The sequence below is a fragment of the Sarcophilus harrisii genome, chromosome 1, assembly GCF_902635505.1.
Source record: "Sarcophilus harrisii chromosome 1, mSarHar1.11, whole genome shotgun sequence".
NCBI classification, from domain to species: domain Eukaryota; kingdom Metazoa; phylum Chordata; class Mammalia; order Dasyuromorphia; family Dasyuridae; genus Sarcophilus; species Sarcophilus harrisii.
Genome location: NC_045426.1, coordinates 345,073,387 through 345,099,108, shown reverse-complemented (window position 1 = coordinate 345,099,108; position 25,722 = coordinate 345,073,387). Strand labels below are relative to the sequence as shown.

The following is a 25,722-nucleotide window of genomic DNA, read 5'->3' as shown; positions in this document are numbered from 1 at the left end:
CAGGCAGGCCAAATAGCATGGGTGATTAATAGGCAATTAGGGTCGGGGGAAGAAAGCTTATGTACTATAATTTTGGCTCTAAGCCATGTTAGGAACACTAAGGCTGCTAAAAACAGAATCTTTTTCAGACTGTAGCTTAACCACAGGATCTGTTAAAAACAGAGTTAGTCAAAACAGGAACTTGTTACCTGGATTCAAGGAAAAGTCTACAGGGTAAGTATTCCTTCTGTGGGCTTAGCAGCTCTATAAACATATTAACGTTCAACTTGGTTACGTGGGTTCAAGGAACAGTTTACAAGGCAAATGTTCCTTCTATGAGCCCAGCAAGTCTAGACATAATTTTAGCGATTTTGCTAGTTTGGGGCTCAGGATTAAGGTCCAGCATGTCCTTTACACCAATTCCCAATTCCTTGTCACAACAAAAAGAGCTACTACAAACATTTTTTCACATGTGGATCCTTTTCCCTCTTTTAAGATCTCTGTGGGGGGCAGCTAGTTGGTATAGTAGCTAGAGCACCAGCCCTGAAGTCAGGAGGACCTAGTTCAAGTCTGGCCCTGTGTGACTCTGGGAAAGTCACTTAACCCCAATCGCCTCAGAAAAAAAAAAAAAAAAAAAAAAAAAAAAAGCTCTTTGGGATAAAGACCCAATAGTTGCACTGCTGGATTGAAGGTTATACATAATTTTACATCCCTTTGGCATAGTTACAAATTGCTCTCCAGAATGGTGGGATCAGTTCACAACTTTACCAATCGCATATTAATATCCCAGTGGAAAACAAGTATAGTAATAATTCTTTATGGAACTGTGAATGGTCCAGCAAAGCAATTCAGAACCATGTCCAAAAAGCTATTGTGCATACCCTTTGAACCATCAATACTGCTGATAGGTTTCTACATCCAAAGAGATCAAAAAAGAACCATATGTACAAAAAGATAGCAACTCGTTTTGTGGTCAGTTGGAAACCGAGAAGGGTCCATAAATTGCCTGAACTGTAATGCTGGAGAAACTGAGCAAAACAGAGATTAGAGACCAATTCAATAGTTTATTAAATGGAGAGAGATACTGGGACCAATGGGTCCATGGCTGGTCCAGGACTGGAGGAGACTATCATCTCAAAGAGTCCAGCAATCAAGTATGAGAGGGCAAGCCTTTTATAGGATTATAACAACAATGACATAATGGGGGAGGTACCTAGGTGGGGATAACCTAATGGTGGGGGAGGCCCCTAGGATGACACAGTGGAGGGAGGATACTGATAATTCTAATGACATCTAAAATGGATAAATCTTTATCTTGTCAAACATTAAGAAGGAATTTCTATAACCTAAAGATAATAAAGCCTTTATCTCATCAACCATTTACGAGGAAATGATTATAGAGTGGGGTTTGGGGGCAGAGCAACTGAGGTAGATCTTGATCTCATCAAACATTAAGAGGGAAAGGTTATAACCTGAGGCAGAATAACTAAATAGGACAATTGGAGAAACTGAGTCATGACATTAAAAGGGAACATTGGCACAACAGAACAAGTTATTATTGAGGTTATGGGGTACAGATTCTTCCCATACCAAGTCACCAGAATGATGGGGGTTAGCCACCAAAATGAGTACAGGTGAGACCCCAAAGTATATTAGGGTTACAGGCTGGTGTTGAGAGTCATCCCGAAGGAATTTGTAGGCAGAGACTTCCAAATCAAGGGGCAAAGATTTTATTACACTGCTATGAGCGGGCGAAATACATAACAATCTTTAGCAAGGAAAAGGGAAAGACAATTTCCCTAGTGGAACTCAGAATTAACCAGGAGTACGCCACTAAAAAAGAATTTAAAAGGATCTACAATATGAGTCAATCTTTTACAAGGGGAATATAATCTCCGGGGCTTGGCATAATTTGGCTTGGATTAGCTACAATAAGATGAGGTTTTGGAGACCTCCACCTGGAGATGGGACTATAATTAAAGTCCAGTTGAACAAAAGCCTAGATAAGAACAAAAGGTCTAAACAAAATGAAAAGTGTCCATATAATCCTATCAGTGCTCCTCCAGCTGGCCCCTGGGAGTAGTGAAGCTCCCAGATTGTTTACGGAGATTCAGGCTTTCTCTGTCAAGGTCCATCTGGCCACTCAGAAATGTGATGGAATGCTATTGTATGAGAAAGTACAACAAGGGCACGGTTTGGGAGAAACCTGGGAAATCAGCACCAATGGATACAAAGTGACAGCGAGAAGCACGGGAGGACACGATATAACAAGAGCACAAAGAACCGGGACTCTGGGCAACATGCTGGCCACCACGACTCCAGAAGACATGAAGAATGAGACATACTATCCATCTCTAGATAGTGAGTCATTGTCTCAGAGTGTGGGTGCAGAAAGGGGCACAAGCTCCTTTCCTACCGCCTTCCTCCAAAAAACCTAGGTGGATTTTTTCTTTACTCCTGCCCCATTCCACCCACATGTGAGGAATGGCCTGGGAAGCTCATGACATTGTCCTGAAATTAGTGATAAGGGCTCCTTGGCTAATGACCTACAAGTATTCTAGGATTCACCCAGGATTAGGTTAATCTAAAGGCCTAGGGGAAAAATAATGGGAGTTTCTTTTGTTGATTGTTCTAGGGGGCCTCAGCTTTAGTGTTCCCTGAGAGGCTGACCTCTGCTTTTTCAGGCTTTAAACTAAAGGGAAAGGTTATGGTTGAAGAACTTTCTCGAGCTGAGTTTCTGAATCCTGAGAAGTCCCTAGTTCCAGTATTCCTGGCCCCAGAATCCCTGCTGAATCTGCACTTTCTACTGTGTAAACTTGTCCTCAGGCCTTTCTGGGTGTGGACTTTCTCCCTGTGGATCTATAATTTCTCAGAATAGAAGCTGAGAAATGATCTGGAAAAGAATCAAAGCTCAATAAAGGGGAAAGAGATAAAGTTGATTGCCACTGAGCAATGTGTAGGTGAGAGAGCAGGGGACAAGGCCTGGGATTTTGGTGTGGGATGTCAGAAAGAAAGAAGCCTCAAATCTTAAGGAGGGTGAAATAATGGAAGATCTAGGAGGCTTTCCCAGATCTGGAGGGTTTTCCCCTGTCTTGCTGTGTTCAAGTGACTGATGAGGAGGAACATAGGCTGGGGGGAGGGAGATACAGGAGCAGGGAGGCCAACAGGGTTAGGCTGGGTCCTTTTCCTGGAAACCTGGCCATATTCTCCACCTTCCTTGGACAAGTCTAATGGAGAAAAGGCTGAGATCCCGAGAGGAATCAGCAACCAGTCCCCGAAGTTCTAAATGGCTTGGTTGGACTGATCAAAACCCCTCTGCCCCAACCAGGGGTCTGCTTTATGAGTCCTAGTCCTATTCTGAGTGGTCAGAAGCCTAGCCAGGGGATATATATCCCCATACTGTCCCTTTACTACATCCATTATATTCATTATAATTATATTCATCTCATCCCTTCAGATTTACACACACACATTTGCAATCTTTTATATTAACTGCACAAAGAAGTTCTAAAAATATTGGGGTTATAGGCAGATAGATGGTGCAGTGGATAGAGTGTTAGCCCTGGAGTCAGGAGGACTTGAGTTCAAATATGGCCTCGGACACTTAACACTTCCTAATTGTATGACTCTGGACCCGTCAATCCCAATAACCTTCCAAAAAAATAAAAAATAAAAACCTTGGGGTTCCTTGGAGCTATCTTTTCCTAGCCCCTTCAGCATCCATAATTCAAAAAATATAAGGGAATTTGCATGTTCACTTGCCACAAACACACTCATGGTTTCCCCAGATCCAAAGGTTCTGACCAACTGGTATCAAACTTAGGATAAGCAAATGAGAAGAGTGATTGATTCATTTTGAGGGCAGGGGCACTAAGGTGGGAAGGGGGCTTGAGTGAGCAATGACTATGAGATCCCAAGGACAGACGTGACCCAAGCCTTTGAAGTGGACTTGGTAATCTTGAGGAGAGAACCCAAAGTTAAAATGAGCATGTATGGTCAGAAGCTCAGAAAGAGTGCAGGAGGAGACAGAAGGAGTTTGAGGGACAAAGGTGATGAGTTGTTTTAGCCCAAGGTCAGTCCTAGAAAAAGACATATAAATATTAAAGATAATAAATTAACCAAACAGATCAGGCTAGAACAAAGGGAGAGCTATAAAATGGAAAGAGGCCAGATCTCCAATCTTATCTCATGTTTCCACCTTGCAAGATGACCTTAGGAAGGTCCCTTTACTTCTCTATAATTGGGGTAAATGAATTTACAGCTCTGAGCTGTTGGGAGGATCAAATGAGGTAATAATACTAATTCCAAAATTTATGAAGTTCTAACCATATGCCAGACGCGGAGCTAAGAATTTTACAGTTATCTCATTTGCTCCTTGATATAACCCTGGAAGGTTATATTTGTTATCTCCATTTTATAGGAAGGAAATTTAAAGCAAACGGATTAAATCACATAATCAAAAGTCATCTAGCTTTTATCTGAGGCCTGATTTGGAATTTAGATCTCTCTGATTCCGGGTTAATACTCTTATCACCTAGACTATATCTTTTAGGACATTTTGTATATAAATCTCTTATGCAAATATAAGATTTCTAAAATGTATTATTATAATGACTAGTACAGAAATCTGCTGGAAAGAACAGGTTTTAAAATCAGGAAAATTTGCACAGGATGTTTTATTAAATTTATGGCTTTGAGCAAGTCATTTAATCTCTTTAATCAATCGATAAGCATTCATTAAACTATGGTTGCTATACTAAGCACTGGGGATACAAAAAGAGGCAGATGGCTGGATGGACTTAGCTGCCTCTTTGTCCTTCCTTGCGTGGATCAGACCGGAGGCCAGAACCTGGCCAGGTCAGGTTTTTCAGGATCCAGGCCCAGCTGTAATGTGGAGCCCACAGTCCCTGAGAGCTCTGCTCTCCCCTCTCCCTCTGAGCGAGTCCCAGTGCAGAGAGAGCCAAGCCAGAGGCCTAGCAGGCAAAGCCTGAATAGCCCTGAGAGAAAGTCTAAATAGCCCTGAGAGAAAGTCTATATTCTCCTGAGACAGACAGAAACACAATGTACTGATAGAGGGATCACTGTGGAGAGCGGACATGGGCAGAGCTTCTGGAAGCTTGTAAAGCACTTAGAAAGCTCCTGTGAGTTAGGGCCTATAAGTATTATCCCCATTTTACAGATGAGGCTCAGAAAGGTTAAAGAAATTCCCCAGAGCTAACACAACACAAAAGCGTCGGGATTCATTCTTTTCTGCACTATTTTCATTCCCTTCCTTCCTCCCCTAATAGAAGCAGCGGTAGTTGTTGCTCTGACCCACCCTCATTAGTGTTCACAAATGTTTCCTGAACTCAAGAAAGAGCCTTCAGCAGGCCAGAAGTCCTAGATCTGTGAGCCAGGGCTTGAGAACTCCTGGAGACACGGGAAGGGATCAGAAGGCTCTGGCAGAAGCTCTTCCCTCCCCCTGCCCAATCCTTGTTTTTATGCTTGGGCAGGTGGGGAAGCTTAGAAGACTGGAGCCGGGAGAAAGCCAGCTCTGGTGAGTTCTAGAGTGAGGGCACCTGAGGTGGCTTAGGAAATGACCGTCTGCCTGGGCTGCTCATAGGGAAAAAGAATCACCTTGGTTGCCTCCCTCTCTGACAGCTCGGCCCCCCCAGTGTGGGAGAAGAGCCATTGGGGAAAGCAAACATAGATTAGTGAATAACCCTGCCAGGCTTTCCTAGAAGAGGGGGCTGCTTGTGGCACCGGGGCCAGAGCCTGGGCAGCCACTGCGTTCCAGCCAGGAGGGGAGGAGACTGAAATCCTGGGGCTACAGTGGGGTCCCCGCAAATAGCAGGGGCGAGCCTGAGAGCAGGGCACTGTCAGTCAGACAGCTCTCTTCTCTCACCTCCCCCAGGGATCCTTGAAAGCCCAAGGCAGCTGATACCAGCAGAGCTCTTAGGAAACTTCAGTCTGAGGGCAGGTTGTTCCATTGATCCAGACCAGAAAGTCAGACTCATGATGAAATACGATGGCAGCTTCTTGACTCCTGGCATACCCTGCTCATTCAGGGTTGGGAGGAGGGACCTCTGAGGAAGTCCATTGATCCCTCTTTTCCCCAACTCCCCCAAATCCCCTCGAGGGGCTGTTTGTCCAAGGCCCAACATCTCCTCTGATTCAACTTGAGAGCAGGAATGACTCTTAGCTGCCTGAGTCACAGGTTACACTTGGGTTTCTGGGGGTTTGGGGTGTGGGATCTTTGGGAGTTTGTATTAATAAAGGGGGGGGGTAACTTTCCAAAGTAGGCAGTCTAGTTCCTGGAAGAATAGCCCAAGAGGGCGTAATGCTTCTTGGGGGCCCACAGAACTAGCTTTTCAAGCTGGACTCCCCACACCTGCCAGGTATCTACGTGAGCCTCCCTGAGGTGGCGGATTTGGTCCTTACACTGCCCCCAGCCCATTCCCGGCTCTGCTGAGTTGCTCTGGGCATCTGTTTTCAGTTAGAGATGCTGCTCCAAGCATCTCTGACTCAGCGGGAAAGAATTAGGGATGAGAGAAGGAACTTGGAGCAGCCCCTCTGCTAGGTGCCCCGCACCCGCCCAGACACACAGCCTCCCTCCACTTCCACCTGGCACCTGGAGGGTTAAAGGAACCTGGGCCAAGTTGGGCTGTGCTGGCTGGGTGTCAGGGTGGTTGCTGCACTACTAGCAGTGGGGAAATCCAGACAGCAGGAGCAGCATTGCTAGACGGGACCCCGCTGCCTAGCCTGGCCACTCCACTAGGATGACCCAGAGGAAAGGTAAGGCAGGGGGGTGGGAGGGTGGAGAGGGGTACCCCATGCCCTGGAGACTGAGCAGGCTCCTATGGGAACTTCCTGCAGAGAGAGACACCTTCCCCCGCCCCCAACTTCTTTACTCCAAAGTTGGAAGCAGGAGCGTGGCTTGGGTCTCCAGGTTTTCTCCCCTTTCTGGGGAACAAGGGCTCTCTGTATCCAACTGCATCTTTCCAGGGACCCCACACCACGAAAGGTCTATCCAGGTGCCCGGGTGCAGCCTCCAGCTCAGAGCTAGCTAGATTCCCACGGCTGGGGTGGGGAGGGGGAAGATGCTAGTATTCAGGCAACAAGCCCCCCACAGCAGGGGAAGGACAGCAAGACTCCCAGGTGGTCAGGTTCAGCCCCTCAGCTGGAGAGGTGGCTGTTTGTGTGGAGCCAGGAATGTGGCTGTGGGGGGCCAGGGGAAGTGGTGTCTGGTGGGGAGGGCCCCTGGAGGGTCTCTGGGCTGCTGCTGGGTTCTCCCCTCCCTCCCCCACCTCACATACACATGGTCTTAAAGGAGCAGAAGTGAGTTTGAAGCAATAAGGGCTTATCCAGGAGCACAGGGTAGGCTGAGGTCTTTGCCAACACCTCAAAAGGATTAAATTCCAATTTGGAGAAAAGTAGGAGCTTTCCCCTCCCTGTCAATCAGCCCCTTGGCCAGTGCTTTAAGGAGGTCCCTCTCCCAGCCATTCTGAGCCCTGAGAACAAGAGCAGGCTAAAGGAGGGGGCAAGAACTCCCCCAGCTTCAGGCGGCGTCGCTCAGAGGATGACTGAGCCCCCTTGCATCTGCTGGGGCAGTCCAGGGTTCCCGTGAGGGGCTCCAGTCCTCCTTGGCCAGCCTTTCTCCAGCAGGACTGGCAGCTGGAAACCCAGAGTCCCTCAGCACCAGCCTCGTGCTTCAGGGGACAAGGACCCCTTCTGGTCTTGCAGAAGTAGCATTGTACTCTGAGGCAAAAGAGCAAGGTTCAAATCCTGGCTCTGCTACTTAGCTGACATACCCCTGAGCCTCTGTGAACCTCGGTTTCCCCATTTAAAGCCCGCCATGAATGGGTTGTTGGGATCAGTGAAAGGCCTAAGAACTACGTTGCCTTCATCGCCTTCCGCCATGAAATGATTCCATCGCCAACCCCATTGCCCCTAAAACACCTACCTGGCTCTTTGTATGCCCCTTGGCCAAAGTTCTTAGGGTCAGAGGGCATCCAACACTCCCTTGTGACTGGAATGAATTAGGAGCCCCCACAAACAATGCTCTTTGGGGGAGTGGAATGAGTTAGATTCAAAACCAGATCAGAGTTCAAATTCCAGTCCTTTCCTTACTTCCTATTCAGTATGGCCGCTTCCATGTCTATGATAAATCTGTCCAGCACTTGCTTGAGTTTGGACAGGTTCCTTCACCCACTGGGCCCCTGTTGCCTTCTGTGTAAAATGATTTTAAGACTAGATTTCTAGTCTTTGAGGTCTGTCCCAGTTCTAAATTCTGACTGTGAATTTCATCACTGTTTATTAAGCACTATGTCCTAGGCACCCAAGAGAGGGAACTGGTAACTAAGATTTGGCCATTCACTAGGACAGAAAAGTAGTGAGATCCTGGGAACAAACTGCAGGGACGCAAGCTCATGTTCTAACGTGGAGGGGTCAAAATATGTAAAAGTACAGCATCTCTTCCCGCTGTGGACTTCAGCATCCTGCCTTGGGGCTTCTCCACCCCTCTCCCACTCTGAGTCTCCATGAAGGTTCAGGCCTCCAAGTCCCAGGCTGAAGAGCTGAGGCGGGGTATTTTTATAGAATTTCTCATTCCACATATCCTGAAACTTGGGGTTCCCGATGTCCCCACGAATACTTACAAGGGGAACAGGAGAGAGCCCTGGTCTGAAGGAGGGTGGGACAGGGCGCCCCACAGAGAGAAGGGTGCACTCTGTCTCTCCAAGGTGAGAGGTCAGAGAGGGGGTGCAACGAGGGGCTGACCGGGATGGAGATGCCAGGGCAGGTGGTTCTGAGGTAAAGCTCCGCCTCTGGAGGAGGACTCGTGCACAGAAGGACAAATCCATGCCCATCAAAACAAGCCATGCTTGGGGCCTGTGTGACAATGGATGAGTTTGTTTTCCCCCAGTAAAATGAAGGAAGGGGAAGGCATCACATTCACAAGGGTAAAGGTTTCAGGGATCACAGCGCCACAGAAAAAGAACTGGAAACGTTTTGGGGATTTTTAAGAGAACCAACTCTTTCATTTTAGAGATTTTAGAAAACGGAGACCCCAAAAGAACTATCAGGAATCATACTGAGTGAGTGGGAGTGAGGAGAGAGACTGACTCCCCAAAGCCGTGCTTCCTTCCACGGCAAACATGGCTGTTTTACCAGTATTAATTTGAATGGGGGAACAGTAGTTGTTGGTCCTGGCACCATCCCTAACTCAGGCTTTGTCCCTGCCCCACAGGAGCCATTCCCCTGGCAGTGTGGCTGCTGCTGCTCCCCTGGGCAATGGTGGGCCCTGGAGCAAGGAGCTCCTTGGGCCCCGAAGGAGCCAAGGCTGGCGATCCCGAGCTCCTGAAGTGCCCAGGTGTCTGCGCCTGCAGCTACGATGACTACAGCGAAGAGCTCAACGTCTACTGCAGCTCCAAGAACCTCACACAGCTCCCCAGCGACCTGCCTGGGCCCACCAAGGCCCTGTGGCTGGACGGCAACAACTTCACCACACTGCCTACGGGGGCCTTCAAAAACCTCTCCAGCCTGGATTTCCTTAACCTGCAGAGCAGCCAGCTGGGCAGGCTCGAGCCACATGCTTTCCACGGACTCAGGGCCCTCTATCACCTCCACCTGGAGCGAAACCGGTTGAAGTCCCTGGCCCCCAACACCTTCCTGCACACCCAGAACCTGGTGTCCCTTAGCCTCAACAATAACCACTTCAGCAAGGTGGAAGAGGGGCTCTTTGCGGGGCTGTCCAACCTCTGGGACCTGAACCTTGGCTGGAATTCGCTGGTGGTTCTCCCAGACACGCTGTTCCATGACCTGCCCAACCTGCGTGAGCTCGTCCTGGCCGGGAACAAGCTGGCTTACTTGCAGCCCCAGCTCTTCTGCAGCCTCACCGAGCTGCGGGAACTGGACCTGAGCGGGAACGCTCTGCGGAGCATCAAGGCCAACATCTTCATCAAGCTGCAGAAGCTGCAGAAGCTCTACCTGAGCCACAACCTCATCAGCACCGTGGCCCCCCGGGCTTTCCTGGGCCTCAGGTCCCTGCGCTGGCTGGACCTATCTCACAACCGCATCGGCGTCCTCTTCGAAGAGACCTTCCTGGGCCTCCTCAGCCTGCACGTCCTGCGCCTCTCCAACAACGCCATCAGTGGTCTCCGGCCCAGGACCTTCAAAGACCTACAGATCCTGGAGGAGCTGCAGCTCGGGCACAACAAGATCAGGAGCCTTGGGGAGAGGACATTCGAGGGTCTCGGCCAACTGGAAGTCCTCACCCTGAACCACAATCAGATCCAGGACATCAAGGTTGGGGCGTTCCCTGGCCTCTTCAACGTGGCTGTGATGAATCTGTCCAGCAATTGTATCAAAAGCCTCCCTGAGCAGGTCTTCAAGGGGCTCGGCAAACTGCACAGCCTCCACCTCGAGGGCAGCTGCCTCAGCCGGATCCAGCGGCACACATTCTCGGGCCTCCCTGGTTTACGGAGACTCTTCCTGAAGCATAACAGCATTTCCGAGATCGAGGACCAGAGCCTGATGGAGCTGCGTGAACTTTTGGAACTGGACCTCACGGCCAACATGATGGCAATCCTCTCTAGTCAGCTCTTCCAGGGGCTCCAGAATCTGGAGTACCTGCTTCTTTCCCACAACCAGCTGGCCCATCTCCCCCCAGACACCTTCAGCTCCCTCCAGCGTCTGTTCTGGCTTGACCTAGCTCACAACCACATAGAAACCATAGCTGATGGCCTGTTTGCCCCTTTGGGGAATCTCAGGTATCTCAGCCTCAAGAACAACTCTCTTAGGACCTTCTCAGCCCAGCTCCCAGCGCTGGAACAGCTGTGGTTGGAAGGAAACAGATGGAACTGCAGCTGTTCCCTAAAGGGGCTGAGGGATTTTTCCCTGCAGAAGCCCAGTGTGGTGCCTCGTTTTGTCCGAGCCATCCAAGAGCGGGACGACTGCCAGACTCCCGTGTACACCTACAATAACCTCACCTGTCAGAGCCCCCTCGAGGTGGCTGGCCTTGATCTGCGTGACGTGGGAGAAGATCATTTTGCTCACTGTTAACTCCGTACCCAATTTTTCCTGAGTGGAACCAGGAGTCTGTGATGGTTATGCTGTGGAATCAATCCCACTAATTCCTTAGGGGTGACCCTTGCTGTACCAGCCAAGAAAAAAAGATGAGCCAGTCCCCTGGTGGTCAAGCAAATAGTATCTGAACATCTCAGAGAATTGTGTGGTGCTCCTCTGGCCTCCACGGGAGACCAGAGCAGACAAAGGGATGACTTCATAGTTCAACTTCTTTTTTTTCCCCATACTTCCATAGTGTTTCAACTCTAGTAGGGTTGCCTTGGCCTTTGGTTGGCCAAGGTACAAACAAGTTCTTTGGACTTTGCCATTCAACTTGGTCTTCTGTGGGTTTGGAACAGATGGTCACTGGCCCAGTCCCCAAAAGGTCTGTGACCACAAAGAATAGCAAATCACAACGGGGGAAAGGGGGTGGATGAAGCAGTTTCTACTCCTATCCAATAAGATGCTCATTATCGATTAAAAGCAATTTCACAAAAAAAAAAAGCATAATATTTTCTCCTCCTCGAATCAAATGGAGACAATAAAAAGTGAGTTAGTCCAGATCAGAAAGAGTTGCTTTTCATTAGTCTTGACCAATCTTAGAATCCTCAAGTAGAAGGGAACACACAAAAGGTCATCCAATTTCCCACACCGTCAGTAACCAAGCACCAATCAGCGTTTCTGATTTTTCTAAAACCTTTTCCAGGATTTATATAATCTGGGACCTACTTCGGAATCTTGACATTCAAATTCTCGTTTTTCATACCTCACCTCTTTTTTTTTTGGCCGTTTCAAATCTCTTTATGCTTTTCTTTTAGAAGGCAGTAGATTAGAACAGGTCAACATTCTTCTACTAGGATTCCTTCATGCATTTGTTGACTGGTAGTGAATCACTTGAGCTTTAAACTTTTCTAGATTCTAACATTCTAATTCTTTAACTTTATAAGATCTACTTTCTAACTCCTTAATAACTAATAGAACCATTTAAACAACTATTTAACTTTTCAAAACAGTATACTTCTCAGGTTGAATCACAGAATCGAGCATGATTCTTGAGTAAAGGCAAGCTTGCATCAGACCAAATTTAAAGCATTTTTTTGTCACTCTTTCTCTACACACACACACACACACACACACACACACACACTTGAGTAAATCTGGTTATCTTGGTACTTCAAGTCCACACGATTCAAAAAGAGTGCTTCAAACAGCACCCTAAATTTACCTAATTTAAGAAAGCTAAAGACTCTAGAGGCCACGGTGCACTCAGATTTGTAATACTTTCTTAATCAAGCTCAAAGGGTTTGAGAATTTGCCAAATCTATCCTCTCTGCTAAATAGAAAAATGTTATAAAGGTCACGTGGTAAATAGGGAAATGAAAGTTATTGCTGGAAAAACTGTGTGGGGAAATATAGCTAAATAGATATATTTCACTGAACTGGGTGCTTTTCCAATCGATATATTAATAGATTGAGTTATGATCTCAGGCACAAAAATTCCAGCAGAATTTCCTTCTGAAATCAGTAATCAGGGGCTCCTAGAATCGCAAACCCTCTCCCAGCAGCACGACGGGCAAGATGGTTATGGGACAATACCTAAGAATACTATGTGTTGTAGGATCAAGTGAACACATGTAGGGGTCCTCAAACTTTTTAAATAGGGGGCCAGTTCACTGTCTCTCACACTGTTGGAGGGCTGGAATATAGTAAAAACAAAAACTTTGTTTTGTGGGCCTTTAAATAAAGAAACTTCATAGCCCTGGGTGAGGGGGATAATCGTCCTCAGCTGCTGCATCTGGCCCGCGGGCTGTAGTTTGAGGACCCCTGATATAAAGGATTATACCAGAAAACAGGTTTTTCTTTTTGTGTCCCATTTCATGTGCTTTCCTGACATCTCTTGCCTCCATCCTTTCATAATACTTCCTGTTATAGTTCTACAAGACTGATGTGAAACAGGAGCAGAACTCATGTCCTCCCTTCCAACCCACATATACACAGAGATGTAGGAAAATACTTCTAAGGTATGGATATTCCAACCTGTGGTGCTGTTTTTATCACCTAAATCTTCTCAGTCCATTGTTTTCTAACATCATTTCTCAGCAGCAAACTGGAAGCGAACTCCTGCAAAGGAAAAAGTAAAACCCCATAGGAAAGAGGAAGTACATACATACTGGTTCTCTCAGCTTGAACAAAAAATTATGAAGGCTGAAATTACTTTAAAAAGAAAAAAAAGACACTATCAGATTTGTAAACAAATCCCTCTCACCCAAGACACATTTCAGGAAGATGTCCTGGTTTACTAGACTTTGAATGCCTTATTTACAATGTTAAGTAGTTACTTTAACCAATCACATTCATGTTCTGCTAGTTATCACATAACTTTTCTGTACTCAGGCTAACCCAGATCCAAATTTACTTTCACTATGTGACTCTTCAACCAATGTGAAATGGAGCTGTTTGTCTAGATGCAGATCTCACTTGTTACCAAAAGTTAAACAGAGGAAACTAAGAGTAAGACAACTGATTAAAAAGAGTAAAAGGCCAGAAAGGAGAACTCACAAAAACACTTTAAAAAAAAAGAGATCAAAGGAGATCTATGAATTTCTTTAATTGAGAGCTCTTTTAAAGTTCCAAAGCATTCCTGAGGCATGTTTAACAATGAAGAAATCACATGGTGGGACCAGAGATATATTCCTTTAAACTACATATGTTTCCAAATAATCATATGGATTTAATAGCCATATGGTACTTACACATCTTAAAAGAGAACTACTCCAATTACTTAGAAGCACTTAGTAGCACTGCATTCAGAGCCAAGGAAAGTTGTCCATGGTATATGCAATAATAGTTTTAGTACCAGAGGTGAAGAGAGAAATGACAATGTCATTTATGTTGGGATGTCTCCACAGTTAGCTACATCTTGGCTAAAGTCAGTATGCCTTCCATGGTCCTGTCTTGTAAAGAGCAGCTAAAACTTAGTACCATTAACCACTGTGGATCCACACTCTGAGCAGAAGGATGCCAAGGCTTGACATACTGCTAGGGATGGTGGGAAAACAAACAAGCCAATGCCCCAGACATAACAGCTACCTGGTCTTTAGGGAGCCTATTTTAATAGCAGTGAGACTGCAGAAATGACACTGGCTCCTCTGCACTAGGGGCTTCTGCATGATCCAGGAAGTTTCTTTAGAGGCCTTTTCTCTGCGATGTTCTTCTGGTTACAACTCTTTTAAAGGTCTGTCTCCAAAAGCAGCAAAAAAAGAATCATAATTGGCATGAGCCTGAGATGTCTTCATTAGGAGGTTTGAGCTGATGTCCCATCCAAGATTTGCTGAGTGATAGAAATGAATGCAGGGAAAGCAGGGCTTTTAGGGAATTCCTGGATGAAGTCTTGGCCTTCTTCCAAACTCTTTGTGAGCTGAGGATCCAAGGGCACACAGCCTATAAGGGAAGAAAAAGAGGAAGTCAGAAGGGGATGCTTGCCTGACAGCAAGCCTACACATAACAGGAAAGGGAAAGAAAGCACATGGAACCAGCAAGGTTCACACAAGGATTAAGTCACTTTCACTTTCTGATACTTCTAAATTTGTGATCATAACACAGATCTTCCCTACAAATTTAGATTATTGCTCATGAGACCACAAATCCATAAGAAATGACTCCATAGAAAATCAACATGAACAGGACATGAATGCATGGTTTAGCTGGAAGGGCTTTGGTTCTTTATAATCTCAGTGTTTATAGCACAGTGCACGGCACACAGTGGAAATCTAAAATAAACTGGATTCAAATACCATCTCTGATGGTTACTACCCATGTGACCTCAGGAAAATCAATTCATCTACACCTCATATGTAAAATAAGAGGAGAGGTTAAACTAGATAATCTGTGAAGTCTCTTCAAACCCCACAACTCTGACTATTATTTTTCCCATTCAATATTATGAAGTACAGTAAGTAGTAACCCTCTTATCTTTTATAAATACCTGCCAGTTTGTGTTTTTTTGTTTCAAGTCATTAAACTAAAACTATGCTTAGAACTGGGGAATTTGTGTCACTATTAATTCTTAATTCTGCTCTTTAAATTGCCCAATGACTTTAGGCAGGACACAGGAGACAATTACAAAAATCTGTGATGGTGTAGAAAACTTACCCCAGTTTTAATTCTCTTCATATTCAATTTGTGATTGAGAATGAGGTACAAAGAATGCACCTGATATTCAATCCAGGACCTAAACTGAGGCAGCATGGCATTGTGAACAGCTTGATGAACTTGGACTCAACTGGCTCTAACTCCATCTCTGACTCTCACCAGTAATTTGATTCTGGGTAATTAAGCTCTACATGACTCAAGTAACTCCCTAGGATGCAGTCATTATATCATTTAGATTGCAATCTGTGGGGAGAAGATATGCAAATAATCTAAACTGATAATGAAAAGGAATTACCCTTCAGTTCTGTGTCTCTAATCATACTAGAATGATTACAGAGAAGATATTTTCCAAGGACTCAGAAAGCCAGAGAAAGTCACCCTATAAAGGTTCTTAAGTTTCATCTACTACTTACCTAAGAAGGGAACTTTTGCATGTCTGGCCAATTCTTCCCCACCTCCCTTAGAGAAAAGATTAGTGCACTCCTAGAATCAGAGGAAACAAAAAGTTGACTAGGATCAGAAAATTTAAATTTTCTCACAGATGATATTCTTCTGATTAGAGAGTGATAAGGGCAGAATAATATGATAAAGGACCTTAAAGTACAGATCATGGGTTAGTAAAGGAGGCCAGAGGCCTTGTCTGTCATTTGGTTTTGTCAGAATGAAATACAAATGTTTTTTACATTTTAAAATAATTTTAAAAAACATATCCAAATTATAAAAAAATTACTATATTTATTCAAATTGTAAAAATGAACATTCTTTGATTTTGTATATACATACATATACACACATATAAAATATATATTTGTGTTTAATAGTAGACATTTCTGGGAGAGGGGAAGGAAGAAAAGTTACATGATCATGTCATTATATATTTTAAAGGAATAGCAAGTTATAGCTAATAGATTTGCAGTTTCACATACAATCAATTTTTTTCTACTATGTGAGTTCAGAATAAAAAAAATATATATATAAATAAAGTAAGCTGCTAAGCTGAAACCAGGAAGAAGATTGGATTTGCCAACTCAGTTTGTTGGTCACAGATTTAGGTGAAAATAGTTAACTGCAGAAGCTAGTGCAAAAGGAAGAAATATTAATAGAAGCTAGGCACTGAGAGCCATATGCCATATAGCATCTATCATCTGAAATAGGTTCAGTTCCATTTCATGTACCTATGTTCATTTCTTTTGAGATTGTTGGCCTAGTCCTGATTACCTCCAGGGCAAGCTTCTCTGAGCTAAATACATCAGAAGGAATGATATTTTTATTCAATAAAGGTTGTTACACACCTATTATATGCAATGCACTATACTAGTGCATGAGAAAATGAAGATGGAGCAAGACATAATTACTTTTCAGTTACACTGAATCATTTACTCTGTTAGATTAATGAACTGCCTGGTGACAGAATGGTAAAAACCTTAAAAAAACTTCCCCACAGCTCACCGAACAATGTGGACAGACAAAACCACTCATATTCTCCACAATTCCAAGCACTCGCAACCCTGTCTTCTTGCAAAAGGTCAGCTCTCTCCGGACATCACCCACCGATATTGCCTGTAGATACGGAAAAAAACAAAAAAAAGTCTATCATAAGTGGATTGGCATGTTTACAGCAGGTTATAAAATAAAGAGGATACTGTCTTTTAGTTTCTTATTCCCGTAGAGACAATTTCTCAAAGGATTAAACGTTTTGTTATAATCAGGGTAAGAAGAAGAAAACTAATCAGCAAGTATAAGATAAAAGCCATTTGGGTGAAGTGACTTTCCATTTAGCACCAAAGCAAATGCCCCATTTGTTCTTCTGGACTGGATATTGAAAGAAGCATTTGCTTAAACTGGAGTCCAAGATCTTATTTTTTTCCCCCTCAAAAGTATTTTACTTTTCCAAATACACTTTAACATTCATTTTTCTGGAAACTGAGTGGATGCCCATCAGTTGGAGAATGGCTGAATAAATTGTGGTATATGAATATTATGGAATATTATTGTTCTGTTAGAAATGACCAACAGGATGATTTCAGAAAGGCCTGGAGAGACTTACACGAACTGATGCTGAGTGAAATGAGCAGGGCCAAGAGATCATTATATACTTCAACAACAATACTAGATGATGACCAGTCCTGATGGATCAGGCCATCCTCAGCAACGAGATCAACCAAATCATTTCTAATGGAGCAGTAATGAACTGAACTAGCTATACCCAGAAAAAGAACTCTGGGAGATGACTAAAAACCACTAGATTGAATTCCCAGTCCCTATATTTATGCACACCTGCATCTTTGATTTCCTTCACAAGCTAATTGTACAATAATTCAGAGTCTGATTCTTTTTGTACAGCAAAATAATGTTGTGGTCATGTATAAAAAAAAAAAAAAAAAAAAACAATAATACTAGATGATGACCAGTTCTGATGGACCTGGCTATCCTCAGTAATGAGATCAACCAAATCATTTCCAATGGAGCAGTAATGAACTGAACCAGCTACGCCCAGCGAAAGAACTCTGGGAGATGACTAAAAACCATTACATTGAATTCCCAATCCCTATATTTTTGCCCACCTGCATTTTTGATTTCCTTCACAAGCTAATTGTACAATATTTCAGAGTCTGATTCTATTTGTACAGCAAAATAACGGTTTGGTCATGTATACTTATTGTGTATCTAATTTATATTTTAATATATTTAACATCTACTGGTCATCCTGCCATCTGGGGGAGGGGGTGGGAGGTAAGAGGGGAAAAATTGGAACAAGAGGTTTGGCAATTGTCAATGCTGTAAAGTTACCCATACATACAACCTGTAAAGAAAAGGCTATTAAATAATAAAAAAAAACAACATTCATTTTTCTAAGATTTTGTGTTTCAAAATTTTCTTCTTCTCTTCTCTACCTCCCTCTCACCAAGATAACAAGCAAAACATATATTGTCCTTTTAAATATATATCCATATTTACCATGGTGTACAAGAAAAATCAGACCAAAAGGAAAAAAAAAAGTGAAAATACTATGATTTGATGAATGTGGATTCAGCAAGAGCCATTTTATTTTTTTTATGTTTTGATAACAATTTTAATAAAATTGATTTCCCTTGCAACTTAAATGTTTTATTTTATGCATTTAAAAACATTATTCTGAAAAGGGATCCAGAGGTTTTATCAGAGATCAAAAAGGGTTCATGATACAAAAATGTATCAGATGAAAATGAAACAGATGCTTCTTGTTGCTCAGTTATCAATCATATGACTCTTTTAACACTATTTAGGGTTTTCCTGGCAAGGATACTTAAATGATTTGCCATGAGGAAACTGAGGCAAACAGAGTTAAGTGACTCGCCTAGGGTCACCCAGCTAGTTTCTAAAGCTGGATTGGATTTCAACTAAGGTCTTCCTGACTCCAGATCTGGTGTTATGTCACTTAGCTGCTCAGATGTTTCAAAGATCCAGTCAAAGAGACTCATGGTAACATAGCATACCTGGGGTGTAGTAACCAAAATAGCTCCCAGGGGCTTATAAGGACGAAGAGCTTCCACAGTAGAAATATGCTCATCAGAGGTCCCAGGCGGTGTATCCACAATGAGATAGTCCAAGTTACCCCAGGCCACATCAGAGACAAACTGTTTTATCAATGCTGCCAAAGCAAAAGAAGATGGAGTCATGGGTCTCTTTCAGATTCTCTCCACTATTAGTAATCTTCCAATTAATTCAGTAGTTGCCACCAAAGCTTCAGGCACCAAGGAGTTTTTGCTAGGGGTCTACACACCCATAAATAAACACAGATTCTTTAGACTGAAAATTACTTCTTTTTACATTACTATTTTTCAAATATTTGAAGATCCTGATGTGATTACTTAAAAAAAAATCCATTTTAAAAGTATTATTATGTTCTGTCCTAATGTGTTTTTTTTTTTTTTTTCCATCAATGGAAACTAATAATACAAGAAGCCACTACCTGCAGGTCTAGGGAATAAAAAGACTTCCCCATTCTCAAAAAGGTTGGAAACTACTACTTTACCTGGATTTGGATAAATAAGATTAAGTGGCATTCTCTTAAGGTACTATCCTAAAACTGCTCTAAAAGCTGTCCTAAAACTCTTACATGAGGAATGACATGAGGAATTAGACAGCCAAAACCCAGAACTACCAAACCTGCTGAATGTTCTGTCAGCACAATGTAAGAGTTTTTGCTTTTGAATAAGAAGCATGAAAACCGTATTAGAATTCTTAATGTTACACTTAAAGAGTCTCAGATTCCAGGACTAACTTTCGACAGAACTGTGACATTTGCCCTGTTCAACCTTTCTCCAGTCCTCTACTATTGCAATCTTGCAAGACTGCTCTGAAGGAATGTATACAAGGATCCTAGCTGATGGGGGCTTAAGAAGTGAGCACTGACAGCAGTATTTGTATGGTAACTTGATCCTTCAAGGCCCAAAACATCAATTTTCTCAAATGGAATAGCAAGCACTGAATCTCATATTCAGAGGGCCAGTGAGCAGCTACCTACTTGTGACAGTGGTCCTGCTCCTTGGAGATCTGTAGTACTGCCACAGAGGAGGGAGCTTCTATCTTGTCTACTAGGCCTAGGAGACAGGGATCAAAGCCAATCATCAGCTTCTATCATCCCTATGATCTCCCCAATCCCTTTAATCAAAGCAATTTGGGCTCAATTTTAAATGAGGGATAAAACAAAACTGAATGTTTATATTCTAAATATTCCAGAACATTCATTCTTTCCAATTTTTCTCTCTCAAATACCCAAAGGCTAACCCCTATAACTTAAGAGATAAGGAACTTAGCAGCTCCAGGAGGGAGATTGGATGGATCAGATGAATTCAAAGATACTTTGTAGCTCTGGATTCTCCTTGGGAAGGATTTAGCGTGGAGTCCTGCAAAACACCCAGCCAGCTAGCAGTGAGAAGCCCGAGCTATTGCTACAGCCCAAACACAGCCATACCATTTTTCTTGGGTCCTCTCCACACCACAGCCTCATCTGGCTTCTCCAGTAGGAAACCCACAGACATGAGGGAGATGGTTTGCTCTTGGTCCACAAACACAGGCACCCAGCCATTGTCACACTGGTGCACGGCCTTGTTTTGTACTTTTAGCATTCGAGGGATGCTGGGACCGCAGAGATCCACATCCAGAATCCCAACCTGTGATAAAATAGAGCTCAGTTCAGGCTAGTGAGGCAGTGTTTGAAAGATCTCATAGAGCAAAGTTTCTTTTAGTGGTTAGTACAAACAAATAAACAAACTAACTAACAAATAAAGTTATGGTCAAATTCAGATCTATTGCCACATCATTGGAGAAATCAGCCATGAGATTTGGGAATTTGTGTTGATTTGAAGTCTAAAGACAGTGTAGAGCTGTCTTGCCCAGGCAAGATGAAGAATATCCCACAGGGCGGTAATAAGAGCAGGGTTTCAGAAAGTTCCATGCAGCCACGCCACTGGTCAAAGAAAGACTGATATTCAGTGCCTTGGGACTTCAATCAAGCATATTAGCTACCACGAGAAAAGATCTAGAAACACTAATTTTACCTAATGAAAAGTTCCAATTGTTGCAAATGAAAGGAAACAAACTCAGCTAACACCAACAAGGCCAGCTGGGCAGAGGAGAGAACAGCAATACTCACCTTCTTGCCCGAATGCCGGAGGGCCAGGGCCAGCTCTGTAGAAATGGTACTTTTCCCCACCCCTCCTTTTCCTGAAAGGACCAAGATGATCTGCCTGATGCCAGTAAGATTTCCTGTCTCTTAATGAAATAAAGCAATATACTATTTTAGTGAATGAAATGAGGACGAAGACTTATATGCACTTAGTTTAGTCTTTAACGTATTTCTACCACTGTAGCCTCATAAAAACATTTATGTGTTTCTTTGTAGTATCACCTACATTTCCTAATATATCCTGCTGTATCCTTCTAGGGAGCTACTTTTTATAACAAATAATAAAAAATATTTTAAATAACTTAATCCTCCTCCTCCTCCCCCATTATTACCACTAACCAATATACCAAACAAGTCAGAAATTAAATGTTCTACATTTACAGTCTCCCACTTCTGCAAAGGGAGGAATACGTATCCTTATCTTTTCTTTGGGGTCAAGGTTAGACATGATAGATTCAGTGTTATCTATCTTTTAACAAGTCTCTCTGCATCTACTCAGTACCTTCTTTAATTTTAGCCTTCAAATACCACTACAGATTAGTCTTCCTGGCACCTAAATCTGATCAATCCATTCCCTAGTTCAAATACCTTCAATGACTTTCTTCTGCTTACTACATAAGGTCAAAAAAAGTGATTAGTCTACCATTCTAGACCATTCACAAGGTGTGGTCAATCTCTCTTTGCTGTCTTTTCTCACTTTAAAGCCCTACTCATATCTTATGTTTTAGCCCAAATGACCTAAATTACCATTCTCTGAAACATGCTTTGTCCTTTCCCATTTTCGTGATTTTCTTCAATCATAGCATTTCCTCTACTTAGAATTCCTCTGGCCCAGCTCAAAGTCAATTTAAATTTTTTTTTTTTTAATTCTGAACTTAAACATGAAATAAAATGGTCATTCCCTTATATAAAGTAGAACAGAAAAAGCATTCTATCTAAAATAGAAATCATCTATTAGGCTTAGCTTCCTTAAAATCCATATACCTATATACACAATAGATTCAACATCTAACTTTCAAAGCTATCCTGCTTACCTGTGTTTCCTCCTGTTTTCTTTTGGGTCTTTACATTCCTATCCTTAAAATATTTACTCGTGATTAGATTGAGAACCACATAATAAGTCTTCCCTTTCCCCACCCAAGATTTTACCTCCTAAAGGAACTTAGTTTAAACTGGACCTTGGTCCCTAAAGTCCTTGTCCCCTTCCATAGAAATTCATAGCAAAAAGGGCAAAACAGCCAGAATGAAGAGGTACTCCTTGCTGGAGTGGCTAGGATCACATGACAAATCTTCATAGTAACCCTTTCCTCTCCCTTCCTAAAAGTAAAAGAACTTTTCATGGGTCTCTTGGTTGGGAAATCCATTATCCTTTGAATTCATGGGACATTCCCCAGTGGCAGGGTTGCTACCATATTATCTTAATTAAAGACACTTTTATATTCCTCAACTCACAGCTTTGGTATATAGAATTTGTTTTCCTAAAGCATAAAAGGGGGCAGGCTAGGTGGCACAGTGTTTAGAGCACCAGCCCTTAAGTCAGGAGGAACTGAATTCAAATATGACCTCAGATACTTAACACTTCCTAGCAATGTGTCCCTGGGCAAGTCACTTAAAACCCCAATTACCCCAGGAAAAAAAAAAGCATAAAAACTCTTCCCACACCTCTTTTACTTTTTAATTGAGTCCTATGGACAACTTTCCTCTTTCTATTCCCTCTTCCCAAAAGAAAATAAAAACGAAATCATCATAACAAATATACAGTCAGGCAAAATTATTATTTGCCATAACAAAAACTCTTAAGTCTTATTCTGTCCTGAGATTATCACTTCTTTTGTAAGAAGACCACAGTACCTTCCTCAGTACTCTGGAGTATATCTAATCAGATTCTTAAGTCTTTCAAAATTGGCTATTATGAGATTGTTGTTATGATATAAATTGCGGTTCTGTTCATTTCACTTTGCATCACTTCATAAAAATTTTGCCCAAGTCTCTTAGAAACCATTCCTTTTATAAAAATTTCTTACAATATTCCATTATGTATACATATGTGTATATATACCATAGTTTTTTTTAGCTATTCCCTAAATGATAGTTTTCGGTTATTTGCTAAATAAAAAAGAGCTGTTATAAATATTTCTTTTTCTTTAGACCCTTTGGGGCATAAGCATAGTAGGGCAGTTTAAAAACATGTTCATAGCTCCAATACTGCTTTCCAGAAAGGCTGTACCAATTCACAACTTCATCAATGTACATCAGTGTGCCTGTTGTCAAAGAAGAAAATTAATATTGTACTTTTGTTTTAGATTAAAAAAAAACTTTCAGAAAAAAATTTTAATTGATTTAATATTACACTAAATCCAAAAATTTCTAGCTTAGAAAATTGTTCTACTTAACATAATCCCCACAGTGTCTTCAAACCCTTCTCTACTCCCCCAAAATTTAAAGCAACGTTTATAGGAATATTGAATATAAAAAGGTTTTGAGTTAACATTCCAGAAAAATGACTTAATCTTCTACTAGAATCCTAAATTCCTTCCAGGACCACTCCCCTCCCCTAAAGAAACAACCAACAACTTAATCCTTTTAAATAAAGGATGGGTCCTAGTTCAGTCACTCTAGGCTAAAGGGAAAAATCAATAATCTTAGAAAGGTAAGAGATACTTCTACTAAGTTTAGCTTTTGTTCTTGACTACTTAAACATTTTCCTAAAGAGAAAATTCTGGAAAAGGTTTATTAATACACTTCCACATCATGTTCTTAGAACCTTTCCAAAACCATCATTTTTCTTTTTTGTCATCTTTGCCAAGATAGATGCCAAAGTAGTTCATTTAATTAATCACTGATTTGAAGCATAATGCTACACAATCACTTTCTTTTGATTTCTTTCATTGAGAACCTCTTGTTCATATCCTTTGAGCACTTATTCATTGGGGAATGGTTTGATCATTTAAATATTTTATATCTGAAATGACTATTTGCTGGATGAGACTTTTATTGAAAAAGCTTGCTAAAAAGATTTTTTTTTTTTCCCGTGAAGGGCTTTTCTTCTAAGGTTAACTTAATTGTATTTGTGTGAAAACAAAAACACCTCTTTAATTTTATGCAATTAGAATTATCTGTCAGCTATGATCTCTACCTTGTTTGATTATAAACTTGTGTCTTCTCCATACTTGCAAAAGTTATTTCTTTTCTTGTGCCTCCAATTTTTTATGTAACTTTGTATACCTGTCACACACTCATTTGAAACTATTAAAGGAACATGTTTTTAAGAGCTAAAATCGATCTGCTTGTGGCAGATCTTTGTGGCTTTAGCTTTGTAAGCTAAAAGTTAAAAATTGACACAACTAACTCCATTCAATGTGTCTATCAGCAAAATGTCTCTCCTTCAATACAAATGAAAATTCAAAGAATCCCCATTAGCATCCCTTTATCCCATCTAATAATGAATGCAATAGTATCAAGTGATTAAATTTGGACTGTCTAATAAAGTGGATACTACAAATTTTCTTAAGTGTAGTATAAAAGGCTATGTTAACAAGGACACATTCTTTCCTAAGTAACAATTTAATCATCCTTTCTTCATAGGAACAAAACTGATTTGCGAAAGCTTTTTTGTTACTCTGGCTCTATTAACTTTGGAGGAAAGAAAAAATCTCTTTCCAACTAAATCTATATTACACATAAATATACATATACAAAAAATGATAGCAGTGATAGTGCATCATCTGATTTTCTCTTGAGTAAACAGATTACAGTATACTTGTACTTTTACTCAGTGCTGGTTTATTTTCAACAGTATTTTATTTTTCCAAATACATACAAAGAAAGTTTTCAGCATTCATCTTTGCAAAACTTTTGTGTTGCGATTTTTTCTCCCTTCCTCCCTTTCTAAGAAAAACAAACAAGCAAGCAAAAACAATAAAAAAAGGTGAAAATACTATGTTCTGTCTGAACTATATTCAGTCTCCAAAGTTTTCTCTCTGGATTAGGAGGGCTCTTTCCTTCCCCAAGACTCTTGGAATTTGTGCTGATTTGGGAAGTAACTTAATAAGGACCCTGAAAATTCTCAATTCTCACGGAATTTATTCTGATATATAACACGAGATGGGTCTCTATATCATTTCTAACACATTGAAATTGCTTCAGATGAGAGAATGAAAATGATGTAAGATTTGGCTCAAGAATCAAAGGAAAAAAGTTAACAGGAAACGAAATCTTACTCTCTGGAAAGGTAAGAAACAATATTTTGGAAATAATCATGTTTAAAGAAACCTCCTGACCAATGTGAGCCAGCAACTCTGGTGAACTGTCAAGTAATCTAAACCTTTATGAACCCCAGGGGATTGAAATACAGTGGGGGGGTCTCCCCCTTCTCCCCAAGCCAGGCTGAGGGAAAGAGAAAGGGCTGCACTGACAGGGATAGGGTAGGGGAACCCAGCAATCTAGAATGGGGGGAGCACTTGGAGAAGACCAGATTAGAGGGGGAGAACTGGGCTGGGGGATGAGAACCCGACTTGTACATTCACCCTGTAGGGCAGGTGGGGGAGGGAAGGAGGAGGCGGAAGTCAGCCAAGAGCTGGAGAGTGTATGTGACTTCTGCCTCCCACGGGGACCTGCACAGACCACCGGTTAGTAAGTAAACTCCTCGGGAGCAGGGGCTTTTCTCATTCCTCAGCCCCGTACCTGGCGCGCAGGAAACTTCAGAGCTACTAAAGCCTGCCTGGTGGAGGGAGGGGGACTTGGAGCGCGGGACCGCAGGGAGGAAGGGTGGAGGAGGGCCATTACTGCAAAGTCCCGCGGACTCGGGAGGGTGGGTGTTGCAGGACCGACGGCGCGGGTCACGTGGGGAAGTTGGTCCGGCTTTACAGAGAACGGGG

General features: G+C 42.4%; 2 protein-coding genes across 3 annotated transcripts in view; one reads left to right on the top strand and one right to left on the bottom strand.

Moving 5' to 3' along the window:
- The first annotated feature begins 6,508 nt into the window (after positions 1-6,508).
- IGFALS (insulin like growth factor binding protein acid labile subunit) lies at positions 6,509-11,527 on the top strand. The gene is made up of 2 exons (XM_012543254.3): positions 6,509-6,753; positions 9,206-11,527. The coding sequence occupies exons 1-2, from the start codon at positions 6,738-6,740 to the stop codon at positions 11,017-11,019; spliced, it is 1,830 nt and encodes a 609-aa protein (XP_012398708.1). The 5' UTR covers positions 6,509-6,737; the 3' UTR covers positions 11,020-11,527.
- A 2,065-nt stretch (positions 11,528-13,592) lies between these two features.
- NUBP2 (nucleotide binding protein 2) overlaps positions 13,593-25,722 on the bottom strand; it is a 13,017-nt gene continuing 887 nt past the window's right edge. Inside the window, exons 1-7 of one of the 2 annotated variants that reach the window (XM_023497832.2) lie at positions 21,880-21,968; positions 20,813-20,931; positions 20,132-20,330; positions 18,651-18,805; positions 16,624-16,734; positions 15,588-15,657; positions 13,593-14,463 (exon numbers count right to left, since the gene is read on the bottom strand). In XM_023497832.2, coding sequence (XP_023353600.1) covers positions 14,318-14,463; positions 15,588-15,657; positions 16,624-16,734; positions 18,651-18,805; positions 20,132-20,285 — 636 coding nt within the window. In that variant the 5' untranslated portion in view covers positions 20,286-20,330; positions 20,813-20,931; positions 21,880-21,968 and the 3' untranslated portion in view covers positions 13,593-14,317. Of the gene's footprint in view, positions 14,464-15,587; positions 15,658-16,623; positions 16,735-18,650; positions 18,806-20,131; positions 20,331-20,812; positions 20,932-21,879; positions 21,969-25,722 lie in introns of those variants that run through there. The other variant, XM_003762005.4, reaches the window with a different exon arrangement.